At 33.1% G+C, this 25,251-nt stretch overlaps 1 protein-coding gene across 9 annotated transcripts in view; it reads left to right on the top strand.

Annotated features, from left to right (window-relative positions):
* Positions 1-25,251, top strand: part of BLTP1 (bridge-like lipid transfer protein family member 1) — a 210,186-nt gene that overhangs the window by 140,247 nt on the left and 44,688 nt on the right. For all 9 annotated transcript variants that reach the window (XM_027063867.2, XM_053216995.1, XM_027063905.2 and 6 more), the window contains 9 exons: positions 458-664; positions 2,358-2,596; positions 7,014-7,258; positions 9,640-9,745; positions 17,446-17,543; positions 18,295-18,480; positions 19,080-19,248; positions 20,793-21,004; positions 22,089-22,287. In XM_027063867.2, coding sequence (XP_026919668.1) covers positions 458-664; positions 2,358-2,596; positions 7,014-7,258; positions 9,640-9,745; positions 17,446-17,543; positions 18,295-18,480; positions 19,080-19,248; positions 20,793-21,004; positions 22,089-22,287 — 1,661 coding nt within the window. The remainder of the gene's footprint in view (positions 1-457; positions 665-2,357; positions 2,597-7,013; positions 7,259-9,639; positions 9,746-17,445; positions 17,544-18,294; positions 18,481-19,079; positions 19,249-20,792; positions 21,005-22,088; positions 22,288-25,251) is intronic.

Genomic DNA, 25,251 nt, shown 5'->3' with positions numbered 1-25,251 from the left:
CATATTAGATAATGGATGAATTCCTTTGATTAGATTCTAAGAAGTATAGTATTTTATTATATATTCAGCATCTATGCTTCCTTAGTGGTTGTACATATCCCTAAAATAAATTGGGGCAAAGAGAGGAGTTCTGAATGGAGGAAAAATAAAAATGGGATTTTGTATGTTGTAAACATGTAATATGTCAGTATTCATTCTTTTACCTTTGAACACATACATATTTTCTTCAGTAAATGCTGTTAAAGATATATAATGATATTCAGTGCAAACAATATAAAATAAATGTATTTCAGTGTTGTTAGAAAACATTTCCTCAATATACTATTTAAATGTATGAAAAATCTTAAGTCATTTAGTTCATTGAATGATTTAAAAGTATTGTCTTGCTTTTAAAATACTTTTTCAACATTTCTCTTTATTGGGCTATATTTTAATGGTCTTCTTTCTTTATTAATAGAACTGTGGTGAAGTGTAGTATTGCCAAGTCACAAGCCCTCTACAGTGCCCAGAGAGGTTTGAAGACTAACAATGCTGCTGTGTTCAAAGTAGGGGCTATCAGCATCAACATTCCCCAGCACCCTGCCACCTTACATAGCATGATGGTTCGAAGTTCACACCAACTGTCTAAGCAGATCTCAGATCTCATCAGACAGCCTTCTACAGCGTAAGTTATTTCTTCAAGTTCTATGGTTCCGTGTAATGTGTTAAGTCAGTTTTTGCTGTGTTAATAATAGTTTAAAGGAAGACAGAGGGTTTCATCTATGTATTGACCATTATGAACTATGGTGCAGGTGGAAAGTAGCCAAATGTGTGTGGGAGAATCATATTGGGTATAAGGTACTTGGTCACAGATGTAATTGTCAATGTTCTCTCTTGCACCAGTAAAGCTTAAGAGATCCTGGAGATTGTGGACAACATAAGAGTCACCACAAAAGCATATTGACAAAATCTAGGACTGTATCAATCCTTATTTACTTTAAACTCCCTAAAATTTATGACTGCATAGGTTTAAAAATTGCAGTGGCCATTTATGTCCCATAATGGTTTTGTGTTGTCCTCTATATGAAATTGTTGTACATAGTTCAAGGCAGGATGTGATCATGCTACAAAAGTATTTTAAAGGAGAGAAAACTGGACCTTTGTACATTGACTTCTATTGCCTGTGTCTGTAGCCCTCATTCATGGGTCTGCATTGCTAAGCTTTATTCCTAGTCCTCAAAGCAATATAACTAATGAATAATTAATAAGAATATGGTAAGCAAAAGTTAAAAAAATTGTCTTCTTATAGTTCCCTTTTCCTAACCTATAAGTTAAAAAAAAACACTGTGTCTTTTTACAGAATCCTAAAACAGTGATATTTCTAGTTGTACTATCTAGATCTTTAATTCTGATTTAATATTCATGTCTGGTTGACAAAGTAGTAATAATTTAAATGTGTTTCTCCTGTCAGTGGAATATGGAATCCAAAATGTGTACACAAGCCTTAGGTTAAAAATATACTAAGGAATCTGTCCTTATTATACTGTACTGGCAGTAGAGCATAGTAGTTAAAAAAAAAAAAAAGTCTCTTGTCACAGTTGAGTTTAAATCCTGGTTTTGCCACTTTCTAGCTATACTTCCTCTTTGGAAAGCAGATAAGAGTATCTACACAAGGTCTTTGAGAGATAAATGAATAAATGATATGAAACACACAAAGCATTAAGAATATTACCTGGCTCATAGAAGCACTCAAATAGTTATTGTTGGGGTTGTTGTTATTAATAGTGGTAGTAATAGTAGCGGCAATAATAGTAATATTACAATCAACACTAAGTCATAGAATTTAGAATCAGACAAACATGAGTTTTAACTCTAGTTTCACATTAATGATATGAATGTGTAATATTCAAGTAATATTCAGGTTTGTGTTGCTATTCTTGTTTACTTTTCTAGATCATCATTTTTCAGTGGCTTTTTTAAGGAAGTCTTCATATGATCTGGTGGTAGAAAGAACATATCTGTTTACAGTTATTTCTTGCTATTTTTCATTGAGAATTCCAATAATTTTATACAATAAAATGGTAAATTTTCTAATTCTGTCTTTTTTATTTTTATTTATTTATTTTTAAAGTTTATTCATTTTTGAGAGAGAGGAGAGAGAGAACACAAGCAGGGGAGGGACAGAGAGAGCCAGGGGAGAGAGAGAATCCCAAGAACTGATAGTGTGGAGCCATCGTGATGTGGGACTCGAGCTCATGAACTGTGAGAACATGACCCGAGCCAAGAATTGGAAGCTTAACCGACTGAGCCACCCAGACTCCCCTAATTGTGTCTTTTTGAGGTTATTTTTATTCATTTATTTATTTTTTGCTTTATAGCCCACAGCCTGTGAAAGAAGATATTGCAACGCCTCTACCTTCTGAAAAAACCCCAACTAGTGTTAATCAAACTCCTATTGAAACGAATGAATTTCCTCAGCTACCGGAAGGCTTAGAAAAGAAGCCTATTGTTCTTAAGTTCAGTGCCATGTTAGATGGTATAGCCATAGGAGCAGCACTTTTACCATCTCTAAAAGCAGAATATAAAATGGGAAGAATGAGGAGTCATGGAATGACAGGTAACATTGAATTTTAAATTCAGTCTCTTAAAATTTAAGATTGGTTTGAAAAATTAGTAATATTTTGATGAAAAGTTACATTTGGTTTTGTAGATATTATATGAAAATGTAAATAATTTTAATCAGAACACTTTTAAATTTCATTAATGATGTTCCTCAGTCAAGTGAAAAATATCAGTTACATCTTCCCTGAGTGACCAACAGGGACACTGCTTTTATTTGAAGTCTTCAAAGCTATTCAGTTATTGAGGCCATTTCTAATTTAGAAGTTGAATAAATTACTATATCCATTAGTTTCTTTATAGCTGGAATAACTTGGTTTATTTTCAAATTTGGTGCATTTAGCTTAAATCACAGGTTATTTGGTTTCTTCAAAATAGCTACTTCTATAAGGTTTTGTGATCCTTATATACTCTTCAAAATTCTTTGCTGTTGTATTTTTATTCTGAAGTTTATCATATATACAAAAGTATGTAAATTATATACACACAGTTTCAAGAATAATAAAAAAAAAAATGTGACCTTACCAACCCATTATACAAACTAAATGAAAATATTGCCAGTGCTGTGAAGGCTCCATCAATGAATATTATCCTTACCAGCTTTTCTTAATGACTGCTCATGGAATAACTGTTAACATGAATTTTGTGTTACCCATTCCTTTGCTTTTCTTTATAATTTTACCACATATGTATATACTCATAAATGGCTTATGTTTTGAACTTTATTTGTATGGACTCCCACTAATGTATTTTTTAAAGGGAATTTTTTTTTCTGTACATTTTGTTTGAGATTCATCTGTTCATTCATGTGTGTACAGTTCATTCATTTTTCACTGAAATAGTCTGTTAAGTGATTATATTACAGTTTATCCACTCTGCTATTGATGGACCTTTGACTCATTTTACTTTTTTGCTATTATAATTATTCTCATGCATGTCACTTGGTACACATGTGCACAAGTTTCTCAAGGGTATTTACTTTAGGAATTATACACCTAGACTGTAGGGTAAATGCATCTTGAGTTTTATTAGGAAGTACAAAACTGTTTTCCAAAGTACTTGTGTTCACCAGTATTTACTGCCCTGCCAGTATTAGATGAGAGTTCCCATTATACCATATACTTGTTAACACTTAATATTATCTGGCTTTTAAATTTTTGCTTTGTCTGGTAAATGGGGAATTGTATCTCACTGTGGTCTTAATTTCTATTTCTATAATTAATGAAGCTGAACTGTTTTATGTTATTAAGATATCTTTGTATGTTTTTTATATGAAGTGCCTATTAATGGTTCTGTGTGTGTGTGTGTGTGTGTGTGTGTGTGTGTGTGTGTGTGTGTGTTTGTCTGTTTTACCATTGAGTCATTTGTATTTTGTTTTGGTTCACAGAAATTATGTTTTGTATGTTAAGCTTTTGATGTTATAAATTTAACATATATTGTCACCCCATTAGAAACTTATTTCACTTTGTTGTCTTTTATCAGTAGATATTCTTAATTTTCAAATAATTGAATTTACCAGTATTTTCTTATATGATGTGTAATTTTATATCTTAAATCCTTCTCTTCCCAGGATCATGAAGATATTTTATTATATTTTCTATTAAATGTTTTTAAATTTTTCCTTTTAAGTTCTTCATCTATATGGAATAGATTTTTTTTTAATTTGGTGCAGATTAGTTTAATCAATTATTTCAGCATCATTTATTGACTTTTCTTTTTTTCGGTGATAACATAGTCCATTTTGGTCATCTATTACATGTTGATGTAATGACCCCACATGTGTGGGGTCTGTTTCAGAGTTATTTATTATGCTTCATTGGCCTATTTGCACTATTACTGGTGACCTCTTTGCACCAGCTATTTTCAGTATCATATTGCTACCTGACATTTCCTGTTTTAGGAGTTATCTTGGTTATTTTTGGTTACTTGTTCCTTCACATAAATTTTATAATCAGTTTGTCAAATTCTCTGAAAAAACCTATTTGCATTTTTATAGGAATCTAATTAAATCCGTAGATTTACTTGGAGACGATTGACAGTATTGATTGATACCAAGAATTGATGCAATATTTACCCTTCTATTCTTGAATATGTATTTCTTTGTCTCTTTAGGTTTTCTTCAATGCTTTTCTACAAAGTTTAAAAATTTTGAACTTAAGGTTTTTGTGCCTCTGTTACAAGATATATTTATTTGTGTAGATACCCCCTACCTTGTGTTATTGTTGTTGTTTAGTTACTACAAAGGGGATATTTTGTAAAATGGCATTTTCTAAACTGGTGGTAGTATGTACAAATGTGCTTGATCAATTTATGTCAGTTTTATACTCAACCATATTAAACTATTTTCTTATTGGTAATAAGATAGTTTGGAGTTTCCTAAGTAGATACTTGTACCATGTGCAAATGAGGCTTTTGTTTCTTCCTTTCTAGTCTTTAAGAATTTTTCTTTTTCTTACTGTGCTTCTGCTATAATGTTGAGAAAAAGGGGGTATTATGGGCATCCTAATCTCTCATTCTTTTAAGGGAAATCAATATTTCGTCAATGAATATGATGTTTGCTGTAAGGTTTTGCAAGGTTCCCTTTATCAGGTTAAAAAAATTTACTGCTATTCCTAGTTTGCTAAGTGTCTCTATGAAGAAAAGTAGGTGAATATTATCAGATGCTTTTTGCTACAGCTGTTGAAATTAAAATGTTTTTTTCTCCTTTATGCCATTAACATGTTGTATTAGTAGTTTAAAATTTTGCATACATACACATATATAAATACATCACATATTTATTTATATATATGTGTATATTTTTATTCCAACTCCAAACACTTTAGGTTTTTTTGTTTTGTTTTGTTTTATTTTTTTTTATTGAGAGGGATTTTTCTGAACATCTAGATCCTTTTGTTAACTAGAAGAAAGAAACACTGTGAAGTGAGTTTCCAGAATTAGCAGAGTCAGAAGATCAGGCCTTCAGATATTGGCCTGACAACAGGGTAAACTCACCTTGGCCATTTATTCAGGGCATCCAAGAAATAGGAGAGTTGACAGAGGGCAGTAAGTCAAAAGCCAATAGGCAGTTTGGAACTAGGAAGATATTTAGGTGCAAAGTAAGTGTATTATCAAATATCCAGACTGATAAGAACATATAATTCTCTTGAAATGAAGGAACGGGACAGAAGTAGTAAAAGAATGACTGTACTAGTGATAAGAGATGACCTGAGGCCTAGGATTACTTCAATCTTGATGTTTTTATTTGATAATTCTGGTGGTAGTAATGGAAGTGGTAGTTACTGTGGTAAATAGCCCTCACCTTTTGCAGCTGGCAAGTTATGGGCACTGAGGCTGCCTTGTTGGAGTTAGTAAGAGAAGATCAGAGCAGTCTTGACCTATCTGGCTATCCACAATTGCACCAGTTGATGAAAGAGCATTTTTCTATTTATGGCTAACTCATATTATTGTATAGTGAGTGAATATAGTGAATGTAACATATAGGAAGGAGGTGACCTCCTACTAGTATTTTGAAAAAGATTTATTTCTGGCACAATTGAGAACACTAGGAATTTTTATTACATTTTAATATGTATGTAGGCAAAATAGTGATGTTTGAGTGTAGAGAATTGGTAACGTATAGAACAATATAAGATTTTGTTGTTGGAAAGGCACACGCGTGTATACATTAGTATACAGTACTATACTAGTACAGTGTATGCAATGGGCAATAATAGATCTTGATTTTAACAAGGCTTCTTCTACTTTTTAATGCCTCCAGAAGTAGTTGGAGAGATATGGCTTGAATAACAGTGTAGGTTGCATATTATAATTGAACAACTGCATGCTAGATTGTTGATTTAAGTAGTTTTAGTAAACTAAAACTCATACCGTATCCTTATTTGGCATACGGGACCATTAATAATTATTGTTAAGGTCACAACTACATGGGATTATATAATTTTATGCCTGATGAATTTGTATTGTAATTTTATACCTGAGTACAATTTAATGACTTGACAATTTTCACTATTTCCTTCCATACTGAATCAGGATCAGGAGGCAAATTGTTAACTGCTAACTTCTCTGTTAATAAAGCAATATGAATGTGAATGTGGATTGGAATTTTTTAATACTTAATTTCTCACGTTAAAACTCTTCTGTGGTAAGGGCAGTTTCTTTCTGTTCTACCTTCTACGAAATAAAGAATATTTGTAAGGGTCTCTCTAACACCTAACGCAGTGCTTGGCACCTGGTAGGCTTAGTAAATATTTGCTGGCTTAATAATACTGACTGACTCTTTATAGTACCCACACATATATTTAAAGATTTATTTCATTTGGGATATGTATACATTTTTTTAGAAACCATGTTTTGAACAAAGGAGTGAATGAGCACCTGAACAAACAAACAATAACTTTTCTTATTTTTTACAGGTGCACAGACCAGATTTACATTTGAGCTGCCAAATCACAGATTACGTTTTACTTCAAAAGTTTCTGCCACGGATATGTCAACCATTCCTCCTTCTGCCAGTCTCAACCTTCCTCCTGTTACTATGTCAGGAAAATATATAATGGAAGAGCATGATAGTTATTCAGATCAGGTGTGGAGTATAGATGAACTACCTTCTAAACAAGGGTACTATTTACAGGGAAATTACCTACGTTGTGTGGCAGAAGTAAGTTTACTTTTTAATTTTCTTACACTCTATCATTTAGGAGTCTTTAAGGTTTAGGCATACCAAAATATGTAGTGATCCAAACTTTTAAGACGGATCATTAAATCGTTTATTCTTATAGAATTCTGAACTGAATCTGGTGTGTGTGTATGTGCACATGTGTGTATATATCTGCCTCTTTCTCTATAGTTTCATTTAAACATTTCTTTTTTGTATTAGTCATCTTTGAATTTATATTTCTTATATTAGATTTCACATCCATCTCTGTAATATTTTTATGGCTCATTTGATTATAAAAAAGCTAATATTTATATGCATTGACTTGTACAATACTTAAATCGATCTTAAGAGGTAGGTATATTCTCATTTTGTAAGTGAAGAAACTGAGCCTTCAGGAGGTTACACTATTCATCAGGTATACATAATTATTAACAATATAAAGGTGATACAGACAGATAAAATAATTACAGTCAGATTCACAGACTAATTTCTTTACTAAGGGAAGTTGAAAGCCAGCATACCTGATTTTATCATTTTTTCACTTTATATTGGCACAACTGTCACAAGTTTAGAAAACATTTGGCTATATATTTTTTGTTTGATTTGTGTTCAGTAGGTCATCTGTTATTATACTAATTTGATACAGTAGAAATTTGAAGCTGAGAGAAATTAAATAACTGTCCCTAAATCTCCCCATTATCAAGTGAGAGATGTAGGATTCATGCACAGTGCTGTCTCAGCTTCCTTTGTCAGTTTGTCAGAAACAATTTCAACTTTATCAAAGGGCAATTTTATAACTATTTGTTTTCTGAGTTTTATTCTTTAGAATGTGAAGCATTTATGAGAATGCTCTTGAGCTCTTTGCTAGAAATATTACAGCTATGGGAGATATTTAAGTCTGGTTTGCCTTCGTTAGACCCTGCTTACCCTAGCATCTCTCTAATAGTTGGGATTTCTTTGTGTGAAAATGTACAAAAAAAATGTGTACAAGATTGTAGAAGTCAGATATTTATTTAAAAGGTAGATTATAGAGGTGCCTGATTGGCTCAGTTGGTTAAGTGTCTGACCCTTGATTTCAGCTCAGGTCATGACCCCAGGGTCATGGGATCAAGCCCCATGTCGGACTCTGCGCTGAGCATGGAGCCTGATTAATATATTCTCTCTCTCCCTCTCTGTCTCCCTCTCTCTCTTTCTTGCCCTCCCCTCCCCCACTAGCTTGCTTTCCCTAAAGTAAATAAATAAAACTTAAATAAGTAAATTAATGGGTAGATTATAAAGCATATTGCATTTGTGCTTTCTATTCTGAAAAATAAGCACTCCAAATTCTAGTTTAGCAATACTATTATAAATGTTTCATTTGACAGAAAATAAATCTAATGCAGTATGTTGCATAATTCCTTACTAATATTAGAAAGGGATAAAGTTTGTAATTGAGGCAGAACACAATCCCAGATTTGCTAAGAATGCAGTTAATTATAAACACTTGAAGGAATCTAAAATTGCATTCCTCAGAGAGTTGCCTGGTTTACTATGGCCTGAAATAAACACACATGAAAATCACCTTAGCCCATTTTGGACTATTCTATAAAAAATAAAGTGTCCAGGGCAACTTATACTTTATGTGACTTCTCATTTAATTAAAGACTACTGAACCTATTTTGCACTCTTAATTTTTGGTAAAAATATGAATGCTGTCAAAGTAGCAAATTTGAAGCATTTCCTTTATTCATAAGGGTGTTTCAAACTATCTTTACTATAATACTCAACTTCAGTTAGGACCTGCTTTCTGTTCAATCTGTTTATTTTCCTCAGAAATTTTATGCCTTATACTAATCATAGGGCATATATTAAAGCTGATTGAGTATATCTGATTACTTAAATCATGCAAATGTAAGCCTCATGAGAGAGAGAGCCATAATTTTATTGTTTTTATTCACCTTAGCATCTAATGAGGTACACAAAGTAGATGGTCAATAAATATTTGAATGAGTAAATAAATTTACTTTCACATGTAATGATACTTGTCCATGGTTCTAAACACTACAACAGTAGTCATTGAAAAAAGACACTACCCTGGACAAAATTCCAATTTTGATATTAGCAGGTAACATAAAGTATAAATTTCATTCTTTTTCAAAAGATAGAAAACAAAAAACCTTATTGGCCACTGTTATTTAAAAAATACATTTAAGGAATGGCCTATAATAATGTCAGACCAGTAAAGTATTGGGCAATGTGAATATTTTATAACCTTTCTCAAATAGTATGTAGATAATTCATTGTTTTTCTTCAGAGTTTGGATGACTTATGTGAGCAAAAGATGTATTTAAAACAAATATAGTCAGTAGTGTTAATCTAGTATTCTGATTTTGTTTTGGCAGGTTGGCTCTTTTGAACATAATCTCACAACCGATCTGCTAAACCACTTGGTATTTGTGCAGAAAGTGTTCATGAAGGAAGTTAATGAAGTAATACAGAAAGTTTCTGGTAAGATAATCTCATACCTTCCATGGTATGAGCGTTCATCCTGTCATTTAGATATATTTAAACTCTGCATTCCTTTTCTGGCTTTTCCACCTACAGATTCTTTTGCTTATTACTTACTTTTGTCATGTGTAATACATACATTTATGATTTATAAACTTCACAAAACTCCTTTATACTTTCTCTGCCTGCCACCACAAAAAGAGCGAGTAGTGTATGTCTATTAACCAAACTAATCTTACGCATTTGGGAAACAAGATTTAGATCAATATTAAGATTTTGACTTTATACCATATGGTGACTCTGCATGCTCTATAGCAACCCTTATGATATTTTTGTTATGCCTTAAGAGTAGATTACAAATGGGCTTCTTAATTATAGTTTTACGTCTTTATAGGAAGTGTATGTTTGATTTTAAAAATGTTTAACTGATCTTTAATTCACAAGATGAGGTATTAAGTATTAGGATGGAAAATAAGTTGACTATGTAAGCATCCTTGAGACTAAATATTTCCAATATGGATATAATCACGTTAAAGTAATAGTGAAACCAGGGGCGCCTGGGTGGCTCAGTCGGTTGAGCGTCTGATTTCGGCTCAGGTCATGATCTCGTGGTCTGTGAGTTTGAGCCCCGCGTCGGGCTCTGTGCTGACAGCTCAGAGCCTGGAGTCTGTTTCAGATTCTGTGTCTCCCTTTCTTTGACCCTCCCCCGTTCATGCTCTGTCTCTCTCTGTCTCAAAAATAAATAAACGTTAAAAAAAAATTTTTTTTTTTAAATAATAAATGTTTGATAGAATTCCCCTGGAAAGCCATCTGGCCCTGGACTCTGGTTTTGGGGGAGATTTTTGATTATTCATTCAGTTTCTTTACTGGTTTTGGGTCTGTTCTAATTTTCTATTTCTTCCTGTTTCAGTTTTCGTAGTTTATAGGTTTCTAGGAATTTGTCCATTTCTTCCAGATTGCCCATTTTATTGGCGTATAATTGCTCATAATATTCTCTTATTATTGTTTGTATTTCTACTGTGTTGGTTGTGATCTCTCCTCTTTCATTCTTGATTTTATTTATTTGGGTCCTTTCCTTTTTCTTTTTGATCAAACTGGCTAGTTGTTTATCAATGTTGTTAAATCTTTCATAGAACCAGGTTCTGGTTTCATTGATCTGTTCTGGGGTTTTTTTTTGTTTTGTTTTTTGTTTTTTGTTTCAAAAGCATTGATTTCTGCTCTAATCTTTATTATTTCCTGTCTTCTCCTGGTTTGGGGTTTTATTTGCTATTCTTTTTCCAGCTCTTTAAGGTATAAGATTAGGTTATGTATCTGAGACTTTCTTCCTTCTTTAGGAAGGCCTGGATTGCTATATATTTCCCTCTTAGGACCACCTTTGCTGCATCCCAGAGATTTGGGGCTGTGGTATTATCATTTTCACTGGTTTCCATATACTTTTAAATTTCCTTTTTAACTTCTTGCTTAGCCCATTCATTCTTTAGTAGGATGTTCTTTAGTCTCCAAGTATTTGTTACCTTTCCAAATTTTTTCTTGTGGTTGATTTCGAGTTTCATAGAATTGTGGTCTGAAAACATGCACGGTATGATCTTGATCATTTTGTACTAGTTGAGGGCTGATTTGTGTCCCAGTATGTGATCTATTCTGGAGAATGTTCCATGTGCACTGGAGAAGAATATATATTCTGCTGCTTTAGGATGAAATGTTCTGAATGTATCTATTAAGTCCACCTGGTCCAGTGTGGCATTCAAAGCCATTGTTTCCTTGTTGATTTTCTGTTTACACGATCTGTCCATTGCTGTAAGTGGGGTGTTGAAGTCCCCTACTATTATGGTATTATTATCAATGAGTTTCTTTATGTTTGTGATTGGTTTATATATTTGAGTGTTCCACATTTGGAGCATAAATGTTTACAGTTGTTAGGTCTTCTTGGTGGATAGACCCCTTAATTATGATGTAATGCCATTCGTCATCTCTTGTTACAGTCTTTATTTTTAAAGTCTAGATTGTCTGATATAAGTATGGCTACTCCAGCTTTTTTTTATTGACCATTAGCATGATAGATGGTTCTCCATCTCCTTACTTTGAATCTGAAGGTGTTTTTAAGTCTAAAGTGGGTCTCTTGTAAACAGCATATAGATGGATCTTGTTTTCTTATCCATTCTGTTACCATATGTCTTTTGTTTGGAGCATTTAGTCCATTGACGTTTAGAGTGAGTGCTGAAAGATACGAGTTTATTGCCATTATGTTTCTTGTAGAGTTGGAGTTTCTGGTGGTGTTCTCCGGTCCTTTCTAGTCTTCATTGCATTTGGTCTTTCCCGCCCCCCCCCCCATCTTTTCTCCCCTGAGAGGGTCCCCCTTAAAATTTCTAGCAGGGCTGGTTTAGTGGTCACGAACTCCTTTAGTTTTTTTATAGCCTCGCTGGATAAAGAATTCTTGGCTGCATATTTTTCTGATTCAGCACATTGAATATATCCCACCACTCCTTTCTGGCCTGCCAAATTTCTGTGGATAGGTCTGCTGCAAACCTGATCTGTCTTCCCTTGTAGGTTAGGGACTTTTTTTTCCCTTGCTGCTTTCATGATTCTCTCCTTGCCTGAGTATTTTGTGAATTTGACTATGATATGCCTTGTTGATGGTCGGTTTTTGTTGAATCTAATGGGGGTCCTCTCTGCTTTCTGGATTTTGATGTCTGTGTCTTTCCCCAGGTTTGGAAAGTTTTTGCTATGATTTGCTCACATAACCCTTCTACCCCTTTCTCTCTTCATCTTCTGGGACCCCTATGATTCTGATGTTGTTCCTTTTTAATGAGTCACTGATATCTCTCATTCTTAAATTGTGCTCTTTTGCCTTAGTCTCCCTCTTTTTTTCTGCTTCATTATTCTCCTTAAGTTTGTCCTCTGTATTGCTGATTTGCTGCTCTGCCTCCTGCATCCTTGCCACCACATCAACCATTCAAGATTGCAGCTTAGTTATAGCATTTTTTATTTCATCCTGACTAGCTTTTACTTTTATCTCTGCAGAAAGGGACTCTAATCTATTTTCGACCCCAGCTAGTATCTTATTATCATGATCCTAAATTCTGGTTCAGACATCTTGCTTGTATCTGTGTTAAGTCCCTGACTGTCATTCTTCCTGCTCTTTCTTTTGAGGTGAATTCCCGCTGAGTTCTGTGGTTCAGGTTGTGCAGATTATTGTGTTAATCCTCAAATCAGTTTTCTAGGTGTGCAGGATGGTTTAGTGTTGATCTGGCTGTATTTCATGGATGCGAGACGCAAAAAACAAAAACAAAACAAAACTTCCATGCTATTCCACCATCTTGGCTCCTCCAAAATCTTTTTCTTTTAATGTTTATTTATTTTTGGGAGAGAGAGTGAGTGAGCATGCACAAGCGGGGAGAGACAGAGAGGAGGACAGAGGATCGAAATAGGGCTCCACTACTCCTCAAACTCAGGATCTTTGAGATCATGACCTGAGCCACCCAGCAACCGAGAAAGGCTTTTCTTAACCTTTGAACTGCAATCAATGAGGAGTTAAAGTATATTCCTAAGTTTATGAAGAATGAACTGGAAAAGAAGACTAAAAATTAATATTCTAACCATGAAGACTTACCAATCACTATGGAGAATTCAGAAATAAGATTCTGATTCTAAAGTCATTTAATGGCTAGGTCTGATCCTTGAGTCATTCCTGACTGGAGACAGCCATGAATTCTAGGAAAATAGCTGAAAGTAAGTTGTGTATCATCTAGCTATCACCAGAACCTCATAGAGTGGAGATCTTATCAAAACCAGAGAAGTTACTCTTTACTGAGAGGGAATGCTTTGAACCCTTATAACCAAGTTTCTTAGTATTCTAATCTCGGTATTGCTTCCCTCATCTACCAAATCTTCATAGTTTTTGTCCTTATTTCTTTTTTTCTTATACCTTTTTCTCATGCTTTTCCTTAATATTACATTTAGCTCTAGGACATTTTCTCAATATTACATTTAGCTCTAGGAATACTCATTTACATCAGTCATTAAGTTTGTTAGGAAATTCTTTTTTGAGGAATCAATTCTTGTAATCTTACTCTCACGGACTCCCTTGATTTTAGAAAGACATGGATAATCACTGACCTAGTAAACATAAAAGATTTATTTTTGAATATGTACAGTCATCTTAGAAACATATAAGGAGGTTCCCTTCTGAGAATTGGGCCTTTCATATATTTAATTCATAATAAGGTAAAAAAAAATGAAGTTAATGTGACTAACAATATCTGATATTTCTATAAGCTAAAATTATTGTGTAATACATTTGTAAGAGATGGAGCTCTTGCTTTTACATTTTAAGAAAAGTAAATTTTTCTGAAACTACTAAAAGATATTCAAGGCTGTGATAGATCAACAAAAAAATAGGCTTTTAAAAAAATGGACTTTACTTATTAGAGAATGTTTAGGTCCATAGCAAACTGAGGGAAGGTTACTGAGATTTCCCAAATATCCCCTTGTCTCCAGTCATGTATAGCCTCCCCCATTATCAGCATCCCCCACCAGAGTGGCACATTTGTTACAAATGATGAATCTGCATTGGCACACCATTATCACCCAAAGTCCATAGTTTACATTAGGGTTCACTCTTGGTGTTGTACACTCTGTGGATTTAGAAAAATGTATATTGACATTTATTTGCCATTATAGTGTCCTACAGGGTAGTTTCACTGCCCTAAAAATCCTTGGTGCTCCACCTATTTATCCCTCCCTTGGTTGCTTCCATATTTTGGCAATTATGAATAAAGCTATAAATATCTGTGTGTAGGGTTTTGTGTGGACATAAGTTTTTAGCTCCTTTGGGAAATAACCAAGGAGCGTGATTGTTGGATCATATGGTAAGAGTGTGTTTAGTTTTATGAGAAACTATCAAACTGCTTTCCCAAGTGGCCATACCGTTTTGCATTCCCACCAGGAATGCATGAGAGATCTTGTTGCTACACATCCTTAACAGCGTTTGGTGGTGTCAGGGTTCCAAATTTTGGCTATTCTAATGGGTTTGTAGTGGTATCTTAAGATTGTTTTGATTTGCATTTCCCTGATGATATGATGATATGTATAAAGCATCTTCCCTTGTGCGTATTTGCCACCTGTGTATCTTCTTTGGTGAGATGTCTGTTAAAGTCTTTGGCCCATTTTTTAATCAGGTTTTTTGTTTTCTTATTGAGTTTTAAGAGCTTTTTGCATGTATTAGAAACAGTCCTTTATCAATTATACTTTTTAGAAATATTTTTTCCTAGTTTTGGCTTGTCTTCTCATTCTCTTGACACTGTCTTTTGCAAAGAAAAATTTTTTAATTTTAGTGGAGTACAGTTTATCAGTTCTTTCTTTCATGGATTATGACTTTGGTATTATATCTAAAAACTCATCGCCGTACTGAAGGTTTATTTAGGTTTTTTTCTGACGACGTTTTATAAAACTTTTATAGTTTTGTGTTTTACATTTAGATCTGTGATCCATTTTGAGTTAATTTTTGTGAAACCTGTAAAGCTTATGTCTAGATTCATTTTTTTTTTGCATGTGGATATCCAGTTATTCCAGCACCATCTATTAAAAAGACTATCTTTGCTTCATTATATTGCCTTTGCTTCTTTGTCAAAGATCAGTTCACTATATGGATCTCTTTCTGGGCTCTTTGTTCTGTTCCAGTGACATTGTCTCATCTTTCACCAGTCCCACACTGCCGTGATTACTGTAGTTTGTAGTCTTGAAGTCAGGTAGTGTCAGTCCTCTAGCTTTTTTCTTCTCCCTAATTGGCTATCCTGGGTCTTTTGTCTATACACACCTTAGAATCAGTTTGTTGATTCCCACAAAATAACTTGCTATGATTTTGATTGGAATTGCATTGAATTTATAGATCAAATTGGGAAGAACTGACATCTTGACAGTATTCAGTCTTCCTATCCATGGACATGAAATATCTTTCCATTTATTTATTTTATTTATTCATTCATTTGTTCATTCATTCATTCATTCATTCCATACTCTTGTTTGATATCTTTCCGCAGAATTTTGTAGTTTTCCTCATGTAGACCTTGTACGTATATTAATTTATACCTAAGTATTTAATTTTTTGTGGTGCTAATGTAAATGGCATTGTGGTTTTTGTTTTTCTTTTTGAGAGAGAGAGAGTATGCACACACACACGCATGTGTGGGGAAAGAGCAGAGAGAGAGGGAGACAGAGGATCCAAAGCAGGCTCCGTGCTGTCAGCACATAGCCAGTTGTGGGTCTTGAATTCACAGACTGTGAGATCATGACCTGAGCTGAAGTCAGACACCTAACCGACTGAGCCTAGCATTGTGTTTTTCATTTTAAATTCCACTGTTCATTGTTGGAAAGTGATTGGGCTTTGTGCATTATTAACCTTGTATGCAACCTTGCAGTAATTGCTTATTGGTTCCAGGAGTTTTTTTGCCAGTTCTTGCAGATTTTCCACACAAATAATATATATAATCCTGTCATTTGTGAACAAAGACAATTTTATTTTCTCTTTCCCAATTTGTATACCTTTTATTTCCTTTTCTTGTATTATTGCATTAGGTAGGACTTCTTGTATAATGTTGAACAAGATTGGTAAGAGGAGTCATCCTTGCTTGTACCTTATCTAAGTAGGAAAGTTTCAAGCTTTTGACCATTAAGCATGATCTTAACTCTAGATTTTTATAGATATTATCTAATTGAGGAAATTTCCTCTATTCCTTTTTATTGAGAGTTTTTATTATGAATGGGTGTTGGATTTTGTGAAATGCTTTTTCTGCATCTCTCTCTTTTATTTAAATTTATTTTTTTCATTTAAATAATCTCTATACCCAACGGGGACTCTAATTCATGATCCCAAATCAAGAGTTGCACAGTCTTCCAAATGAGCCAGCCAGGCACCCCTTTTTCTGCATCTCTTGATATGACCATGTGATTTTTCTTCTTTAGCCTATTGATGTGATAGATTGCATTAATTTGATTTCCTAGTGGAGAAAACTTCTCATCCCATATGTATAATATGCTCCCTGGGATGATGCTAAACTCAGCATACATACAAAAAGATTAATCACTTTAAGATGGAGAATTTAAAGATTATATATGCAGAAAAATTTTTTCATCAAGAGGAAGAAAAGTGGAAACAAAAGTTATACATTAAAACATCAGAACATTATTTTGTGGATGTCATATTGATGGACAGCAAATGATATTAATAGGAACTGTATCCCAGGGTCTCCTACCCCATGTTTTTTTTAAATTTATAGGACCAACCTTTGTTGACATACTCTATTATTAGCACATATTAGCTTATGTTTAAAATTTCTCCACCTTTATTTTTTTTTATTTTGTTTGCAGCACATCTAAATGTAAATAGCATTTTTGATTGAAGAAACTAATCCAATTTACTTTTTTCCCATAAATGGAAAAATGAGACATATAATTACATTTGTTTAATTATATACATAATGTTTTAATTTTGCCCTTATAAAATGTTCTTAATAAATGCCTACATGTGCAGTATTATCCCTATCTTATATCTATGGCAGGAAATGTAACATGGCTAAGGTTCCCTAATAACAATTGGATTAATAATCAGAAAACAGAAAATAACTGTTCTTTATTTTTTTAAATGAACAAAATAATCATCATTTTCCTTTTAAAGTGATTTCCTCACACCCACATTTACTTAGGTGGGGAGCAGCCTATTCCTCTTTGGAATGAACATGATGGGACGGCAGATGGAGATAAGCCTAAAATTCTACTCTATTCCCTGAATTTGCAGTTTAAGGTAACATACAAATAATTATACTTTTCAAAGTATTTCCCTAATTTTTTAATTCTAAATTTCTAACTTTTTAGCTATAGAAAACTCATATTATACATAAATGTGCCAAGTAGAAAATAAAAATGAAGTATAACCCCATCCACTCAAGAGAAAATGCTTTAACAAGTGAATATTCTTAAATACTTTTTTCTACTTGTATTTTTACATATGCATATTATTTATGCATTTTAAAAACTTTGGATACCTTTCCATGTCAGAACATATAGATCAACTTTATCTTCCTCAACAGCTCTACTATTTATTATATAGTTGTAACAGTTTATTTAACTGTTCCCTACTGGTAAATATTTTAATTTTTTTCTAATTATTACAGCTATAAGTTACTCTGTAAGATATATTTTGTACATTTGTTCAATTAACAATAATACCTTAATAGAAACCTTAATATTTCAAATATTTAAGATATCAGCATTGTTAAAAATATCATTATTACCAAATAGTTCTTTAATTATAATTGTTTTTAACCCATGAACAGTTCAAATGTTAAATACAAAATACTAAAATGAAATTGAATAGCTAAAAAATCCACTACTAATATGAGAAATTAAGGAATGTTGACAGCTTTATCAGCTCTTTAGACAACCCATATGTATTTTAAACATGGCTATTTTATCATATATTGAAAGGTGTCATTTAAGTGAGTGTATATTGTTGATTTAAGATTCTTTTTTTCCCTCCTAACATAATCTCCTAGGGCATCCAAGTAACAGCCACAACTCCATCAATGAGAGCTGTGAGATTTGAAACTGGATTGATAGAGCTGGAACTTTCAAACCGACTTCAAACCAAAGCCTCACCAGGAAGTAGCAGCTATCTGAAACTGTTTGGTAAATGCCAAGTGGATTTAAATCTGGCATTAGGACAAATTGTCAAACATCAGGTGAGTACAGAATTTGCTGACATTAGAATTTTGGCTTTTAATTTTGTATATCAATTTGAACTATTTTAAATATTACTATACTTTAAAAAAAATGTTTTTAATGTTCCTAAAATTTTTAATTGTAAATTGGAGTGAAGAAGCCTCATTTAAGAAGGCCTTTACAGTTTTAGTTTGGCATTTTACTTAGTATTTGGGTGTTATATTATTAGTTTATAGTTTAGTGCAAATGCAATCATGTGAAGCTTAATTCAGCATCTTTATAAATATTTGTTTATAATTTCTTTTTATTTTGTTAAGCATTATTTTTTTATTTCAGCACTCGGTACTAACATTGGCCAACTCTTAAAATGTTACTAAGTTTCTTACTATTTAATATTGGTAAGTTTTTCTTGCCATAATGTTAAAAATAAAAAGTTAAATATATGTGCACACACAGCAATAAATCAGATTTTATTTTATAAAAATTTAACTTTCACAGCTCATGGGGGGCTTTTTTGTTACTGTTGTTTTATTTTGCTAGAAATTATTAAAATGTTTAGGTTTTTTTGTCGGAACATTTTCCACTACTTGATTTTATTGAGCCTTTAATTTTATTTTAGGTTTATGAGGAAGCCGGTTCTGATTTTCATCAAGTTGCGTATTTTAAAACCAGAATTGGATTAAGAAATGCCCTCCGAGAAGAAATCAGTGGTTCTTCAGATAGAGAAGCTGTGCTTATTACCTTGAATAGACCAATTGTTTATGCACAGCCTGTGGCCTTTGACAGAGGTAAGATAAAGTCCATCAACACTGTCTTGTTGGAGTTAGAAACGTTTTGGAAATGTTGGATAAGAATCATTTGTAGTTTACCGGTGTAAATACTTGACAGCTAAATGTCTCCTAAATTTGAAATGTGAGCATCCAAGAAAAGTTTGTTGTTTATATCAGCTTTTAAAGTTATTTTATTTTTTAAAGTTATTTGCCTTCTACATGGGATATATAGGATGTCTGACTCAGGATTCTGATTGTAATGCTAATAAAGTTTCCTTTCAAAAACTAATGTACCCATTTGTTTTGACACTGTCTATTCACTTATTCTGTCTGTAAACATTTCCTGTCTGGGCATGGAATACAAATAAGGAAAACAGGATCTTTGCCCTCAAGGAACTCTCAGTCCAGTGGGAAAGAGCAAAGTACACTACAGAGAGGAGTTAGAGAGATACATGTTCTAGTATCTGAGTGAGCCTCTAACTTTGCCTGTTCTTCTTAGAGGGGAAACTAATTCTTCAGATTCGACTTGGAGTTAGGAGTTCACTAGGAAGACAACGAAATGACAGCTTGTCTTATTTATCTTTGTATCTGAAGTTTTAGAACAGTCCCTGGCTTATAGTAAGAACTACATAAATGTTTACCAAATGAGAGAGAATATGAATGAATATATATGAACACAGAGGTCTAAAAACTATAGCAGTTTTCATAAAAGAAAATAATAGGAAATAAGGCTGAACAGATAGATACAATCTCATTACTGTATATTGGGCAAATATGTTGGAATTGTAATTTAGAAGTAATGAAGAACCATTTATGATGCCATTTAAGATTTAAATTGGTGTAGGCATTGGCTGGTGATAAGTCTGTTAGAAAACTGTTCTTTTGGCAGTGTTACGGATAACATTTTATTTTGTTAAATTCTGTGCACTTACTTTTCATTTCACATCTTACCTTTCATCAGCTTTCAACAATTCCTTAAAGTACTTTGCATTCTTTGTGTCCAGGATACTTGCTTTTCTTTCTACTTCTCTGGCTCCTTCATGTTTACCTCCTCTTTAGGCTTCTCCCTCTATACACAGCATTAAATGGAGGTTTTCCTTAAGGCTTCATTCTTATTTCAGACTCACATGTCTTGACTTTTGTAGGTCACATCTTTTTAATGTATACTCCTACTGTTATGTACCTCTCCTTCAGGAATTTTTAACAGTTGTAACAGTAAAGTCTACAAAGTTGGGGACCATGTTTTGTTTTCATTTGTTATTGCATCCTGTTGCATAGCATCTAATTGGCATTTCACAAATAATTTATTACATGAACAAATGGACCTGGATTATTTTCTTTTTTCTGCCATTATGCATTTGCCTACTTTCTGCTTTTTTTTTTTTTTTCCTCTGTCAAATTGACTGTATCATCTTAGATCCTTTCTAATTCTAACGCTGTATTTTTTGGTGGGAATAATTTTTAGTAATAAGCCAGATTTTGTAGCTATTGAGGTTTACTTGCCTTACAGCTTTACAGCTTTCATTTAAATTTTCTTTCCTCCCTGCCTTAATTATAAAAAGCTGTGCTGTTTTGGCTGAATTATAAGGCTGCCTATGACAACTGGAATGAACAACGAATGGCTTTACATAAAGATATCCATATGGCTACAAAGGAAGTAGTAGATATGCTACCAGGTATCCAGCAAACATCAGCCCAGGCCTTTGGGACTCTCTTCCTCCAGCTTACTGTGAATGATCTGGGAATATGTCTGCCCATCACAAATACTGCGCAGGTACAGAAAATCAAATCATAGTCTAAGATTAAGAGTGAAACATTCTACTAACCATTTCTATGTATATAGAGTATAACAATTTTTTCAGGTTAACAATTTATAACTTGGGTTTAGTAAATAGCAAGTAAAATTGAATTCCTTCAGCCATTATTCATCCATAGTGTATTAAATATGTATCTCATGAGACTTTGCTCTGAAGCGCTCTTCATCAGAATTATGATGAGATTGATACCCATCTAATAAGCCTTAATTTTTACATTGGAAATAAACAGCTTAGTGTTCAGAATCTTTTTGTTTTGTTTTTTAGCAAGTAAGTCTTTGGCATGCACTTGTTAATAAAATAGAAGTAAAAGAACATTTAAGAATACTGTGTAATAGGGTTTAGTAACCTCATCTAAATTAGAGTAGGGGATTTCAAAATGCTTTTAAGCTGAAATAGTTGGTAATGAAACTTCCAAAGTATGTGTGTTGGATAAAGCAAGAGTTTTCATAATTTAGGACTAATTCTTAGGAGTACATATTTGCGTGGACATGTGTATGAGACAAAAAAGGGCTATAAACCCCTATCAGGCTTAAGAAGTTAAAATTAGAACAAATACAGAGGTCTATTTTACTGTTAAAATTTACTGTAAATAACCTGTAACCTGTTGTCAAATGGATTTATCTTTTAGTATTTTGTTTGGCAACACACTGTGAAGAAAAGTCCTGGGTTGAGGATTGGCAACATATATTTATGCCTCAGGAGTTGAAAAATGGTATTTTTTAATGGCATGATGGACAGAACTCAGGAAAGCCATACACACCGAAGGTGGTTGTCATAATGAGAATGTTCCCCACAACTAAATCAGAAGCTTGAGATAGAAAACTAGATAATTAACCTTTTGCGAGTTAAAAAAGAAAAAGATGCACATGGCAAATGTATTTCACTTCAGTAATTTTTAAAAGCATCTTTTTACAGTACTTTCTAATTAAGCTTTCTAGGCTTGACATTTTCCAGACTTTTGTTCCTAGGAATTCTGTGAGAATTTCCAAATTTAAAAAAGTGTTGTATTTTGTCTTATTTTTTCTTCAATATATTTTGCAGTCTAATCACACTGGAGACCTTGACATTGGTTCTGCTTTAGTATTGACCATTGAAAGTACTCTCATCACTGCTTGTTCTTCAGAATCTCTGGTTAGTAAAGGGCATTTCAAAAACTTTTGTATTCGTTTTGCTGATGGCTTTGAGACGTCGTGGGATGACTGGAAACCAGAAATTCGTGGCGATCTAGTGATGAATGCCTGTGAGTGACTTATTTTCTGTATGATGTTTAGAATTTGTTTAAATTGAAAAAAAAAAAAAAAACAAATAGTGTCTTTATTTGTAAGACCAAAGGATGCTCAGCTATAGGAATGTTATTGGACTTTGTGAAATAAGAGCTATTTCTAGTTAAATGTTCATATTTGTGAAAAATGTCAGGTTTCAGTAGTTTGGGTAAGTAAACCAGTTAGGCATTCTGCTTAATAGTATAACAGTTGAAGATTTGTTTACTACCTGATTTTTTCCTGTAGTTGATTCATGAATGACCAGATAAAGCATCTTTGTTCCGTGGGGATCTTGAAAGAAAGTGATAAATGTGTAAGAACTAGTTCATCATATAACATAGAACAGGTTGTAGATAACCAGGAACAGGAACTCCAGCCACAAAATATTGACGTTAATAAATCCACGTGTCTAAATTTGTAAGCTACAGAGTATAACTTGTGTGAATTCTTCCAATTCCATAATACTGGAGGTTGGGAGTAACTAAAGCTGTGTTTATATACAATTTTGAAAGTATATGGGTTTATTTTTATTTTAATATATTAAATATTATAGCAGAGTTAACAAATCACCATTAATATTATAATAAAGAAAAAACTGCATTTGAGGAATTAAAGGTTGTGAACTAAAATTCCTCAGCCAGTCTCTAAGCCAAAATTAATACTTACTCTACCAAAGGTAGCATGTGGTTGTTTATGCAGTTCTTTTGCCCTCTCCACTGGAAGAAAATCTTTCCAGTTCTGGGTATTCTCTAAAGAACAAGAATATTCTTCATTATTTTTATATCAAAAATTGAAGTTTTGACATTCCATGTTGATTAAAACTTAGATAAAACTATAGGTGAAATTCTCGGTATTGTATGCTTCTCATTTAGGTAATTCATATAAAATACTGCGATTTCTCTGAAATACTTCAGGTTACTAAGAAGCCTTGATATCAAAGTACTTATGCCCAATATTCAAAAGACCAAAAATAGCCTGGATCAGAAATCTTTACAAATAATATTTTACACAGTTGTTATATTTATTTTTAAAAATCACTGTAACTCCAGACGCCTGGGTGGCTCAGTCAGCTGAGTATCTGACTCTTGATTTAGGTTCTGATCATGATTTCACAGTTTATGAGATCGAGCCCCATGTTGGGCTCTGAGCTGACAGCCTGGACCCTGCTTGGGATTCTCTCCCTGTTCCTCTTTCTCTCAAAATAAAAATATTAAAAACTTTTAAAAATCACTATAATTCTTGTCTATTTTTTTCTTAAAATAAATTTAAATCTACTGGTTTGTATTAAGATGACATCTTTGCCATTATTATTTTTTTTATTTAAAAAAAATTTTTTTTAATGTTTATTTTTGAGAGAGAGAAAGAGACCAAACATGAGCCGGGGAGGGGCAGAGAGAGAGGGAGACACAGAATCTGAAGCAGGCTCCAGGCTCTGACTGAGCTGTCAGTACAGAGCCTGATTCAGGGCTCGAACCCACAAGCCGTGAAATCGTGACCTGAGCTGAAGTCAGACGCTTAATCAACTGAGCCACCCAGGCGCCCCTGCCATTATTATAATCATTAAAATGGATAGAATATTTTGGAAGCAAAGGAAGAACACCTTTCTTAAACAGTTTATTATAAAAGGAAAATGCATGAGAAATGTGCCTCTGAATCAAAATCAAAAATATATTAAAAATGCATAAATAATAACTCAGCACCTCAGCGTATATATACCAAGTAGAATACAAACATGCTGATAATTGTGATAATAATCATGGTTTATTTTAGGTTTTGTAGGATATTAAATGACTTGTTTATAACATGTTTTTGGTTTGGTGTCTTGGGAAGGAAGCAGACGAGTTGAGTGGTTGCTTCATTGATTTAAGAATTCTAAATTATAAAAGGGGCAGATTAGTTTTTGTTAGTAATAATAAATAGAATATAAACGACGTTTAATATTTTTGACAAAAAAAGCGTTGAATTAGGGTAGAGAAACAAGGAAAGGTAGAGTTATGCCTTAGGATTTTTTTTTTTTTACAGATCATTTTAAAATCAGGCCCTAGAAAAAAGATGGCACAGTGGAATTGCCTCTGTAGGGTGATAATGTTTTCTAGGAATTGCAGTAAAAATTAGAAAGGACAATCTATAGGAAGAGTTCAAAGGACCATGTAAGTAGATAGAAAAGATAAGACTCTGTTCAGTAACATGTATTTATAGAAATTATAAAAACCATTAGAAGTTGAAAATGTAGCATGGAAAAAAAAAGTTTGAAAGACTTCAAGCTCTTTGATTAGAGTGATTTAGTTGATTCCCTTCTCCTCACTTTCAGCATTTGGATCTTCTCCTAAAAATCTTAATATTCCTTTTTAATTCATCATGGCTCGTAATATATGATTTTATATAATTTTTAAAACTGAATTAAAAAAAAATTCTCTGATACTTCTTAGGATTAAAAATCCTAAAAGTTTTCTATCCTTTTTTTTATTTACTAGCTTTCATTTGGCCTAAATTATGTTACTCAAATTTCAGAGGGTTTTCTTTTCATTCCAGCATTCTTAGATTTGAAAGAGTTACTAAGTTTCTTTTGCTCTGTTTTATAACCATGACTATAAAGGTGAATTGGGCAATATTTTACCCTAGGACAAGATCTAGTTCTCTCATATTCTATAATTTGTATGTGAGGTACAGGTAACATACGTCTCAAACTATAGATTTTAGTTATTGGCATTATGTTAAAAAAAAAAAACACATAATAGAAATTTTCGCTTAATAAACTCTTTCTCCCAAATATGTTGTAGTATTTCTGCAACTCAGATTTGAGTAGCTCTCAAAGTACCATTCCAATGATGGCACAAATTGTCAAAGCCTCTAGAAATTAGAATTTCAGGGTCAGTCTGGTACTGTCACATGCAGAGTGTAAAGATAAAGTTGCAGTTAAGTTCTCATAAGCATAAAATAAA

Source organism: Acinonyx jubatus, chromosome B1 (genome assembly GCF_027475565.1).
Source record: "Acinonyx jubatus isolate Ajub_Pintada_27869175 chromosome B1, VMU_Ajub_asm_v1.0, whole genome shotgun sequence".
Classification (NCBI taxonomy): Eukaryota; Metazoa; Chordata; class Mammalia; order Carnivora; family Felidae; genus Acinonyx; species Acinonyx jubatus.
The sequence above is the reverse complement of the archived record's forward strand: the minus strand, read 5'-3'. Positions and strand labels throughout refer to the sequence as shown.